General features: G+C 45.1%; 1 protein-coding gene across 10 annotated transcripts in view; it reads left to right on the top strand.

Annotated features, from left to right (window-relative positions):
• The window catches only part of kiaa1217 (KIAA1217 ortholog), a 91,521-nt gene that overhangs the window by 15,495 nt on the left and 63,768 nt on the right, over positions 1-12,258 (top strand). For 3 of the 10 annotated variants that reach the window (XM_084033446.1, XM_084033445.1, XM_084033442.1), the window contains exon 1: positions 3,703-4,438. The exons of 1 other annotated variant lie outside the window; for it this stretch is intronic. In XM_084033446.1, coding sequence (XP_083889572.1) covers positions 4,105-4,438 — 334 coding nt within the window. In that variant the 5' untranslated portion in view covers positions 3,703-4,104. Of the gene's footprint in view, positions 1-3,699; positions 4,439-12,258 lie in introns of those variants that run through there. 6 more of the 10 variants (XM_084033443.1, XM_084033437.1, XM_084033441.1 and 3 more) reach the window with 4 other exon arrangements.

The following is a 12,258-nucleotide window of genomic DNA, read 5'->3' as shown; positions in this document are numbered from 1 at the left end:
GATAAAAAATCACCAAACGTCTATTATATTTGGAGATGACAAGCCTATTATTGGTATGTCTGTTGTGTGTAACATCAGTATCTGATTCAGCAGCTGATATTGAGTAAATGTTACAGTCAGTAGTGACTCACGATGTGGTTGGGAGGCAGCTCCGAGGTGGAATGCAGGAGAAGAAACAAGCAACCCCCGAGGGCTCGGAAAACAGACTTAATCCTCAGCAGAGAGGTGCACAGCTCACCCCCCCACCCCCCCATCCCCCCAAAGTGCTTCCCAAATCCACCAACCCTGTAGTCCACCACCAGCCCCGTGTAAACTTGGCCTTTGTGTTTATTCTGCTGCACTAAGAGCCAATCACTGAGTAGTTAAAGCTGCTAGAATACATATTTCTTTATGAGCGGTAGGTCAGATGTGTATGTGGAAGGGATTGGCTCATAGTGATGGTCCACACGTTTTGGTAAGCTGCGTTTCCAGCTGCTGCAGGCAGATGTTTCCAGCAAAGAAGCAGACAGACACGTTGAGCAGTAAGCTGGTAAACATGGCGGTGCAGTTAGCTCCTAAAGAGACAAATCTGTTTTCCTTCAGCAAATCACAGCTAACGAATATCGGACTATAAATATGCATGGAAATGAACAGGACTCCGGATGCATGCTAATGTTGCTCTCTGTTTGTCGGATGTTCACTAATGTTCAGGATGTCGGTGTTGTCGTGACAACTAGTTCATGCTGCCAACATTTGGACATTTTAAGAGGATGTGGGGGATTCTTGTTTTTATCTCTGTTTTTGGTCTCCACCTTATCCTGGAGGGAAATATCAGGTTATAGTGTCATCTTTTGGCAATATCGAAATATTGATTATAGCTTTAGCCCTTCAATCGGGGTCCACACCAACCCTAGAGGTATACTTGTCTATAATTCCAATAATGCCAATCAATCTGTCTCTCATGATTTCATATCATTGTTTTCTGTTTAAATTGGTGCTTTTTCAAATAAAAATGGAAGATAAAACACCCAAAATAGGATAGGTAGAGAAAATGTAACGTATCACACACCAGTTTAATAATAACCCTCAGACAGAAAAGTCAGTTAATTAGAGAAATACCACAGAGGCACTCAGACAACTCTTGCTGAGCCCACCAGCCTTCTTAAATAGGTCCAGCCGCCCCTCCTCTAACACACTTATGGGCAATAAGCAGCCATACCAGAGGAAGATTCTGCACCGTCGTATTCCCATAACTGCCCACCACAAGCTGCTCCTTGGTGCTAACCGGGGCTATCCGCTCAGACAGCTGTGGGTGGCAGTTTTGTCATTATTGTCGGAGCCAATTTCACCTCCTCAGATAATCATCTTCAGCAAGTTTTTTTCCCTCTCCCTCTTTGTTTTTGAAGTTGCTTGCGGTGGGTTGTTTTTCCACTTTTAGTTTTTGAAATGCAAATTGATGCCATGCCTGGATGGCGCGTCCGACATTGGGGTTAGTTATTTGATACGCAGACGTACTTTATGATCTATCACGTTGCACAAAATCACAGGCTTAATTAGGAAACTCAAATTATATCCATCCCCTAAATGCTATGTTATTTCGAAAGCCCTTTGAACCACGTTCCCGCCGTTTGCTTACTGTACAGTCATACATGACTTAAAGTCTTGGGAGGCGTCCAATCCGCACAGAGGGCTCTCATTTGCTCCCAGCATGCACACACACAAATAACCATGAGAGTTGCCATTCACTCACAAAACTATATGGCGTCTGTGTTTTCCACGGTCAAGGTTTTTGTGTTTTTTTTAGGTTTTGACGTAATCCTCAATACTACGACGCTGTAAACACAGAGCGAAGCCAATGTGGTGACGCACACACATAATCTGGCACGATTCTCATATTTAATCTTATGGAAATGTCTCTATCTTCTTGACATTTTTTTTTTTTTTTTTTTGTCCCGTGCAAAAAATCCGTCAGCGCTTCCCCATGAGGTTCTTAGCCCTCCGATTTTTTTTTTTTTGTCAGCCAACTATTCATTGGGAAAGTATGTAGGTCAATCTGCTTTGCTCTTTATCTGAAGCCGTACAGATATGTGGCAATATGATGAATATTCCATATCTATACAATCAGCGATGGCTGTCTTCGTGTTCAGAGGGCTTAGCAGTCTAAAAGGCAATCATGGGAGGGGGGGAGGGGGAGGTTGCTATGGAGGACCTGATCAAATCTTCTTTACAGATTTCTCTCTCTAAATCCTTATGTAAACTTCTACCGTGTACGTCAGCGTATAATCATGCAGGTTCCAAACAAAGCAGTCGATAAAAAAACGTATGAAATATTCAATCTGGCTTTTTTTCCCCGACACTTTTTAACACGTCGTCCCCCGTCAGCCAAGCTTGTGGTCTGGTCCGTGTGGATTGTTGCTCTTTTATAACGTGTTGCCTGGACGCTGTTGATCCCCTTTTTTTTGCCCACTCTAATCCATTTTCTGGTGTTTTAGTCGGGGAGGCATGTTTTTTTATATATATATATATCACATGTCCGTTTCACATGCCGCAGTGTATTAAACAAGTGTCAAAGGCTCGGAGCTTGTTATAGTGGGACCTGTGTGCCGAGTTAATGAATTAGACAAGTTTATAGAGTTTAGAGTCGCTGCGTGTCAGCAAAAAAAACACAGACTGGTTCTCACTTTCTTCTTTTTAAAAAAAAATGGCCATAAAATCTTTCTTTAAAGGTTGTTTTTTCTGCCCGACCGACAGTGATTCATACTTTATTGTGCTCGTCTGGCAATGATCCGTATGTACTGAGGACATTTTCTTTGGGTCAGACTATTGTTTGTGAGCACTTTGTCAAAAAGAAAACAAATGGGTTTTTTTTGCTTTGTGAGAGAAATTGAGTGTTTTTGAGGGAGATAACTGGATTGTGTATTATTATATATGAGAAATGGAAGTGTCTGAAAGCTCTGATCTACACTTTCTCTCCTGGCAAACGTCTGCTGTATTTTTTATTTTGTCATGTCACAGATGATGTCCCTGCAGGAGATCAGAACAGCTCTACTGTGTGTACACACACACACACACACACACACACACACACACACGCTGTAACGCTCCCCTCCTTTGCGCTCTTCCATTCTCTGTAAATTCCAGCAGTGAGTTGAAGGGCTTGGTGTGTTGTGTTGTGCACTGCTGCCTCTGGTCGCCTGAACATCCCATCATCACATGTGAGGAGTGAAAGACTGAGACGGAGGAAAAAAAAAAAGATGAAGAAAAAGAAGCAAAAATAGGACGAGGTGAAAGCCAGCGATCGTACCCGAGCGGTCGCCGGATGACGTGAAGACGCACATCTGGAACCGCTTGTGCAGCTGCACCTGAAGAGAAGGGCTTCTCCGCAAAGCCTCCGCCAGCACTTTTTCTATCTCCCCCCCCGTGCTCGTTTTTTTCTCTCTCTTTGCTTTTTTTTTTTTTTTTCTCCCCCCGTTGCTGTCTCTAAATCTTTCTCTCTATGCTCTCCGTCTGCCGGAGCGCTGGAATGGTTACCCGCTGAGCATCAGCAGAGACGAGCGAGTGAACCGGAGCGAGAAGAGACGAGGGAGAGGAGGCACTCGAGGACAGTGACATGGCAAATAATTATTAAGGCGTGAGGTAGGAGAGAGAAGTTGACAAGTGTGTGGCGTGAGGACGAGTGAAGAACAAGAGGGAGAAATTTGTGAAAGACGGAGTAAGAGAGGCAGAGAGAGAGAGAGAGGGGGATTAAGAACCCGGAATGCGCTGACACTGGAGACCTGAGTTTCTGTTTGCGTTTGGCACAGCACGTCCTGTCACTCCACAGGTTTATCCACACATGCGCCAGTTTACCAGCACACTCACACACTGTTTGCTTTGGAGGATGATCCCCGGAGGCCACGGCAGGCGGAGAGAGCACCTTTCAAGGATCTGTTAACCCCCCCTCCCCCCTTACCCTTCACCCTCCGAGTTTCCCAAAAGTGCCCTCCCTCCGGCCCTCTCTACCTGCACCAGTCACAACACGCTGGAGCCGGAGAGTCACACAGTCGGCTTGAAGAGGAGAACCCCGGATTGTCACGCTGGCTGAGGAAGAACGAGGAGTTTTGCCGATCCGCTGACCCCCGCAGGATGTCCAGAGCCTCCAGGCTGGCCCGGTCCCCCTCCGTAGGCGTCGGCTCCAAGCTGACCCCCTCCAGGAAGGAATGCCAGGGCACGGCCGGTCGAACCCGGGTGCTGAGCGTCGGGGAGAAGTTGATGAGGGCCGGTAGTGACGGCATCCCGAGCAGACAGAAGTCTTTAAAGGCCGCCGCGCCGGAGGACAAAGCACAGAGCAAGACCCCGACTGAGACTCAGGCCCCCGGCCAGAGTCCAGGTGAGAAGGGCCAGAATGTGGAGGTGGTCCCTCCCAAGAGCAGGATCAGCCCACCCAAAGCCTTGAGTCAGCAGCAAACCTCTATGCACAGTAAGTCATGAACCAAACTTCGTAATCGGAAACTTTCTCACCAAGAAACTTTGATTTTAAATGTGTAGATGTACAAACAGAGTTAATTTGTGTTTTTTTTTTTACACATCTGTCCCAATTTGTTGGCCAGCTCAGCATGTGTGTCCCCTCTAATGCAAGGTCACCGTATTGATCAGGTCTCTCCGGGTTATCTGTGATCGCCATCCTGCCCCGTGGCAGCGGATGGGATGTTCATGTCAAACATCCGCAAATTAACATTTTGGACCCCAAAATAGCAACGCGATCAGAAAACCCAGGGTCTGCAGGGGAAAAGCTGATCCAGGAAGGTCCAGTTTGAGGTTTACACCAAAAGAAAAAAGTCACTTTGATTTTCATCTTCACATCCGTTAGTAGAGTTGCATTGTTCAAGGTATTCCCTTAGGAATGCACACATACACTGATTGAACATTCTTGCTGGACAACCTTGCATTTTTCCTGTTAGATGATGCTTCAACGGTGCAGCGCAGAGGCATTGGTCTCATTGAAATGAAGTAGAAAGCTTACATGTTTGTTTTGAGTGCTCTTGTCGGTGTGATAGAGGCGAGAGGAATGACTGATCATGGGATCTGTGTCAATGTCCCACTGCCTGGGTCTCCGTGGGGTGCGGATTAAGAAATGAGGGGGGCCTAGAAGAAAGTCTTATCATTCCCTTTTGGCCTCCCCAACTCTGCAGGACACCGGGACGGATAGTTTACCCCGTCTGTTCAAAGAGTTTCTTGTAAATCACTCTTGGATCTGAAATCCGATGGTTCGGTTTGCACTCAACGACATTAACGGGGTCGGATGGCTGGGAGGTGACGTCGACGTATGCAACAGGGGTGAGTCGAATGAGAGAGTGACAGAAGGAGGTCAGGAATGCGAGCAGGGCATGCTGGGAAATCAACAGGTCTCGAGCTGCGTCTGCTTGTGAATCCCTCCCCGCAGTAAAGACAGGTTATGGGTTATAAGGGGCAGGTTTGTACTGGAAACCAGATGTTCTCGTCTGTGGAGCTTCCAGTCTCTTCTTTACACAAACAAAGGGGTCTTTCCTGCAGAGATGATCCACTCCGCAGGGGTCAGGGGTCAGCATGCCTCCGGTTCATTAAGTCCTAAATGTGCGTTGAGATAATGTGATGGATTTATTTGAGGATATGTGAAAGTGACCCAATCCCTCTTTTCTTTTTTCTTTTTTACAGTCTGTCTTTCTAAGTCTGTCTTCCTTTGTCTTCTTGTTTCTTTCTTCTCTCCTAACACCCTCTCCACTTTTGTTTCTCCCCGTCTTTCTCGCTCTCCTTCATTCCTTTTCTTCCCGTCATGTTTTGACAGCAGTTGAATCGGTTATTGAAAGATGCCATCACCGCCCACACACACACAAACACAGACACACACACACAGAACATCATAAAGAATAAATGTGTGTGTTCTCTTTCCCAGTGTCCGTGTTGGCCTTCGGAGGCAGCGAGAGCTCCGTGGGTCTACATTCGGTGTAATGGACAGTAACTTTGAAGTTCCACATTGTAAAGGCAGCGCTCCGACGGTCCGGTCTCTTTATAAACCAGCTTTGCAGAAGACTGATCCACCAACCCTTTGATATATAAAACGCCGTCGGCCACATGGAGCCATATGCCGCTTTAAGTATTTGGATTTTAAACAGGCCAGCACAATTAAATACCCTTTCACTGCGGGGCTAATGGGCAGATCATCATATATTCCCTATCCACTTGGCTTGGACATAAACAAAAGCTGGTTAATGTGGCGGGGTCCGGGCCGCGCCAGGTCCTCGTTTCTGCAGCTCACGCCAGTTAGAGGGCATGGACGGTGGGCGAGGGGTGATGCGCACCGCGCCGGCGGACAATAAGTGCATGTGGCAGGTGACATTTCCGCCGTGTGAAAGCTTTAGAGCCGACCGCTGCTCGCCAAAGGGCCCAATTTCAGCCTTAAAGTGGCAGTTTTCCACCGAGAGCGAAAATCCGTTTGACATCGTCCGTCCAGAGAGGATATAATACGAGCCTCCAGTTCAGCTTTCTTTTGATACTGTGTGACATTGACGTCGGGTTGGCAACATTTTTACACCCGCGCCTTTGGGCATCTCACATCCTCCCATCTTGATTGATTGGTGCGTACGTTACACGCCCAAACATGACACCTATCTGGCAAAACTGTAGCAACCTCCACGCTGATTGGAAAACCAGCTGCAAGAACTTTCTCCTTTTCAGCAACAAGAGGTCACAGATGTAAATGGACCTGCATTTGGCGCTTTTCTAGTGTTTTCGACAACTCAAGGCGCTTTTACACTGCTTTCAGTCCATTTACACATTCACACAGTGGTGGCAGAGGAGCCACCTGCACGTCAGGAGCTAATCTAATCTAACTCATTCACACACATTCAGTATCTACTGGTGTAAATCTGGAGGAGCAGGGATTCAAACCACCGATCTTCCGATTGGAGGGCGAATTGGCCGATTAAGCCTGATTTGCGATATTCTTTCCAAAGGCACCAAACTCCCAAAACTATTTCTTTATGGAACTTTGGTTTTCTCACATACTTTTGGACATATAGTATATATCTTGTTTATATCCGTACATAATGCAAATCATAGTCCCTTCAGAGATAATAAAGTCTATTCAAGCTGTATTTATGTTTTCCTCTGCTCTTCCATGACTTTACAGTGACTCTACAGAAGCCACTGTGGCCAATTGTAAGATAACTGTAAATGCTAAAGCATCAGAAGCAAGTGAACGCCAACTAGCAACCATGAACAATAGTTAAAACCCTCCACCGTGAGGTCAAGAAAGGTCGTATTGCTAAAACCCCTGAGACTAGGCCAACCAGCTGATGAAAACATCTGGAAAAGGTCACCAGTCTGGAAAGACTTCACCTCTCTCTGGCCCTCCTATCAATCGTTGCTATCTCCAGGCCTCCCAGACTCCTTTTCTCCCTCTCTGTGTGTCTGGATCAACTTGAAAGTTTCACCTCTCGTGTAACCACATGGGTCCTTTGATGCCGTGGCCCCCATCGCGCAAGGATCGTGTTATCAAGATGCTCTTGAGATAAAGTCCCCGCTCGGATTTCTGGGTGACCTCACCCCTTTTTGGGTGATTGAGAAGGTGAGTCAACGGAGCTCCGTCTGCATCCCCCCCCCACCCCTTTTTACTCATCAGGACTGGCGTTGTGTCCCTTCTTGCCGGATTTGTTACCACATCAGTATGTGCGGAGTTGCTTCAGCGTGTTTACAAGCTGTGAAGACGAGCGTGATATCGTACATGTGGCGCTTCAACAGCGAAAACAACAGGAAAGATTGGCGAGAGAAGTGTTACGTGCTTCCACACGCTCACTCTGTTGCACACTTTTGCACAAACACTCTCAGTTAACAGTCTTGAGTGTTTGTGTATCCATGACAGGCTTTTTTCGTTTTTTTCTCGCAGATGCTGCCTTACTTCCTTTTTGGGGGGAAAAACAGCTTAGTGTAATGGGAATGAGTTTGAGGATTGGGATGTGATCACCCATTTCTTTGACATGGAAGCCAAGAGTAGGGATTACTTTAATTGCAGCCTCTCGTGACTCTTTAAACCCCCTCAGTTCTCTCTGGGACTTTTTTCTTCTTCTTTGACAACAATCAGGCAGACATGAGAGTTATTAGGATTGTGAGATACTATTCCTCCACCAAAAAAACGGACATGTAATTGTTATTATTCAGACATAATCACCCTTTTATGTACAGTATATCTGTTCCAGGACTTCTCTGACACTCTGTGCAATGATTTGACAGTGAGGTCCTTCATATTGACCTTTTTTTGTGAATGAGCTGATAAACTTTGCAAACTTTCACTGTGGATTCATATGATTCAGCCGCCATTATCTTACGTTCTTGTCCCTTTGCTCGATTGAGAAAAACCAATGAAAACACCTGTTGCTGCTATCTCGATAGCAGCTGAAAAAAAGGGCCACGCTTCGATAAAAGAAGCAGTAAAAGTTTGGAAACGGGCAGCGTTTCTTATCCATGTACGTCATTGCCTCTCACCCACTCAGATATCTGTTTTTGTTAAAGCTCCGGCATCGACTTTGTCCTTCTATTGACGTCAGGGGACTCTTTAAACGCTTTTAAAATAACTCTTTCCTCCAAATGCCAAAAGGGAGGAAGTGGCGATGCCTTGATGTTTTCTCAGCTGCGGCAGACAACTTGACTTTGTCATCGGCTTGTCAATAAGTGTCTGAGGAGGGGAGAGAAGTCCGGTGAGTCATTAGACGGAAGAATAGGTGAATTAATGATGCGTTCACGGACCTGGGCTTGAGAAAATGAGTGGACGTGACTCATCCCTCCAAGAGAAACAGAAATAATAGGGGCCAGTGAGCAAGAAGAAAGAGCTCTGGTTATGTGACTACTCATGAGTGTGTTTTGTAAACCCCCCCAGTTGTGTTTTCCTTTGGGGGGGGGGGGGACGCTTCTTCCTGGTTCCTGAGGCTGTTCGCCTCTGGGAAACGAGACGGCAGAGGGGGATCGGCTTTCTCTCTCCGTGTCAGATTAAGGATAAAACAAAAGCCTTAATCTCCTCGATGACCGCCCTGACTTTAATTCCCAAGATTTTCACTTGTTGAAGCCAAACAAGTTCACGTCGTAGAATATGTCGCCATCTTTAAGCATATTTGCTTTCCAGATTTTCTGTCCTATTAGTTTTTGGATCGATTACTCAGCAGTTTCTTCAAAGCTTAGAGTAATGTGGGATGAAACTTTCTCAAATCAGACATCTCACTACTAGATGTGTGTGTGTGTCTGTGTGTGTGTGTGTGTGTGTGTGTGTGTGTGTGTGTGTGTGTGTGTGTGTGTGTGTGTGTGTGTGTGTGTGTGTGTGTGTGTGTGTTCCGGCCCAAAGCCTAAATGTGTTTAATTCACCCAACCGAAGGGGTGTAAGCGGATGCAAGGCCTCCCCCGGCGTTTCCTCTCAAAGAGCTGACAGAGAAATCGATATGTCCCCGCCTCCTCTCTTACACCCCTTTTGCCCTTCAGGCAAACGTGATGTGTGTGTGTGTATATGTGTATATGTGTGTATATGTGTGTGTGTACGTCTGCACAAAAAATGCATGTATGCCCGATGTAAAAGATGCTAAATATTCACACGTTTTTTTTTAATCTTCGTAGTTCAGACGATCCTCATCGAACCCTCCCGATGTGTTTATTTCGTATCACATCCACATGTTGTTCCAGAGGACTGCGTTTTTTTCATTAATATTACATTAATATTTTGTGAATCATCTGCAAGAAGAATATTTGCTGGTCATTAAAATAACTTTGTGTCCACGTAGCATACAGACGAGGGGATACTTTTCGACTAGTTTGTGAAATATATGCTATGCGTTCTTGCGTTGAGTGAGAGAAGTATGAAGACTAGTGTGGCTACTTTACATACAATACTATGAAAATATACAAACAAACTGAAAGCTAAACCAGCACAATGTAGAACCGAGTGATGGTTTTACCTGCTGTAACCATGACTGGAAACGCTTCACATGAAGGATGTTTTGTCTTCATTCTAAGCTAATTGCCTCCTGGCTTCAGCTCCATAATTAGAGGATAGACACCAGATTGATATTGATCTTCTCGTCTAGCTCTTGGCAAAACAAAAAAAACTAAAAAAAAAGTGTTGAACTCTTCCTTTTGAGTTAATATCTGACTAATGAGTGAGTGTGTAGACGTGGAGCGCATGATCCACCATGTACACTCCAGTCAGATGACTAGGAGGACATGTGACGTGGCTGGGTGATGCAGGGTGCACACAAAGGGCAGGTTTCACTATGATATTGCAATAATATCATCTACTCAAATCATGTTGTCTTAATGTTTCCCAATAACCTTCCTTTTATTGTCACTTTCGTAGAGACTGTGAAAGCTCATAGCAGGGATGATGTGTTGCAACAGTTTTGAACCTCCTGACCTTTAGTTGACCCCGTATGAATCATATCTGAGATTAGAACAAGCTTTTCCATCATCACCCTAAACGTGTGACACAAGCTTCTCTCTCCAGGTGTTTAGGATGTTCCTGTGAGACTTAAAGAATTCAAAATTCGTCTTTTTTTTTCCCTTCTTTGAGTTCTGCAGCAGGGCATGAATGGAGATTTCAGAGGCATTTCTTAAAAGCATAGTTGCGGTTTACGGTCAGGAAAAGGGAACTAGTGGCAACACAAGAAAACATAATGTCTGTATTCATTGTTGAGGACGGAAAGGGCACGCGGTGTTTACTTCCCTGGTTGATCCGTGAACTTTTGTAAAGGGAAGTGGATGTCACATCCCCTTTGGAATAGAATATCTTCACTTTCTTCCCCGGTAAATGCTGGTTTGCGAATGTAAAAATAGCAGCATCATGCATGTCTGAAGCACCGCGGTCATTTTTTTTTTTCCACTTGGATTTTTACCCTGTTGTCTTCTCTGAGCACTGCCTTAAAAAAAAGCCCAGGTCTGTCCCAGTTTCCAACAGACAGAGTGTGAACATACAGCATCTGATGTAAGCTCAGCAAATAACCAGGATATAAAGGAGCTTCAGTTTGTCTGTACATGTATAAATAACTGCACGTCTTATCTTGTAGTCGATATTTCTTAAGAAATTATGTCACAAAGATGGATTTCTTAAGCAGCATCCTGTGTTTTAATAACACCTTTAAGCCAGAGAAGCCTATAAAATCAATCTTTTTTTTTTTTTTTTTTTTTATTTCATGCAGACAACGAAGATACGCTCCGAGATGTCTCAGTCGGGTGTTTGTGGTTCCGACCGGAGCCACACATTACCCTTGTGTTTTAGCCGAGACGCCGGGGCTCGTAAAGATTATTGATGATGTACACCATGTGATAGGAGTGCTGAGCAGAATGAGGCGGCGTTAAATCTAACTGATGTATGAGCCTCTCTCTCTGTCTCCGTCTGTCCTGGGAGAGGAACAGACAGGTTGACTCTCGGATGAGGAAGAGGAATTAGAAAAAGTTGCAGGGGTAAAAAAAAAAAAGTGCAAGACGGAGCTGGTCCACGCTTTTGTTTTTTATACTTTTAATTTTGGCAGCATCAGTGGCATTTCTTTGGATTCATCTTGTCTGTCAGTGTGTGTGTGTGTGTGTGTGTGTGTGTGTGTGTGTGTGTGTGTGTGTGTGTGTGTGTGTGTGCATGCAATTGCAGTGCAGAGAGTGCGATATATATGCACCTCAGCTGCATGTATCAACGTGTATTTAATAAAGGTGCATGTGGAATGTGATATGATTTTAAAAGTGTGTTTACCCAGAGTTACCTGGTTGTTATGGAGGGTTTTTATTTCTTTATTTTTTTTTTTTATGGCGTCTCTTTCCCGGCAGCGTGATTTCACAAGAAGTCCTCCATCATCTACCTGCTGCAGATGCACGGGGAATTAATCCCATCTCCAGTTGCACTGACCGGGCATCTCACCCGGCAAAGGGCTTCAGGTTTGCCTGATGGACACATGCATTATGTTCCCTCTAAGCAGCTGCTGGAAAGAAAGAACCCCCCTTCTCCTCCTCCCCTTTTTTCTTAAGAAAAAGTCTAAATATGAAACTGATAACTCAGGAATTCCCCTCCGCCTGAGAAGTATGTCAGTGTTTGCTCACCATAGAGAAAGAAAAACTACATTTATTTGCAAAGGCTGATCCAGTTTCTCCACAGAATCAGTAGCTTGTGTGTGGTTTTGCTTTTGGGAATGGATGCCAGGAGTCAAGAGAGGACATTTTTTTTTCTCTCTAAATGTTTATGAGCTGCTTCAGGCCTTCGATAGCGAGCGTGATGAGCAGAAGATTCATAATTAAGAAGTC

The sequence above is a fragment of the Eutrigla gurnardus genome (genome assembly GCF_963514095.1).
Source record: "Eutrigla gurnardus genome assembly, chromosome: 18".
Lineage (NCBI taxonomy): Eukaryota > Metazoa > Chordata > Actinopteri > Perciformes > Triglidae > Eutrigla > Eutrigla gurnardus.
This window is presented reverse-complemented; position numbering and strand designations above follow the sequence as displayed.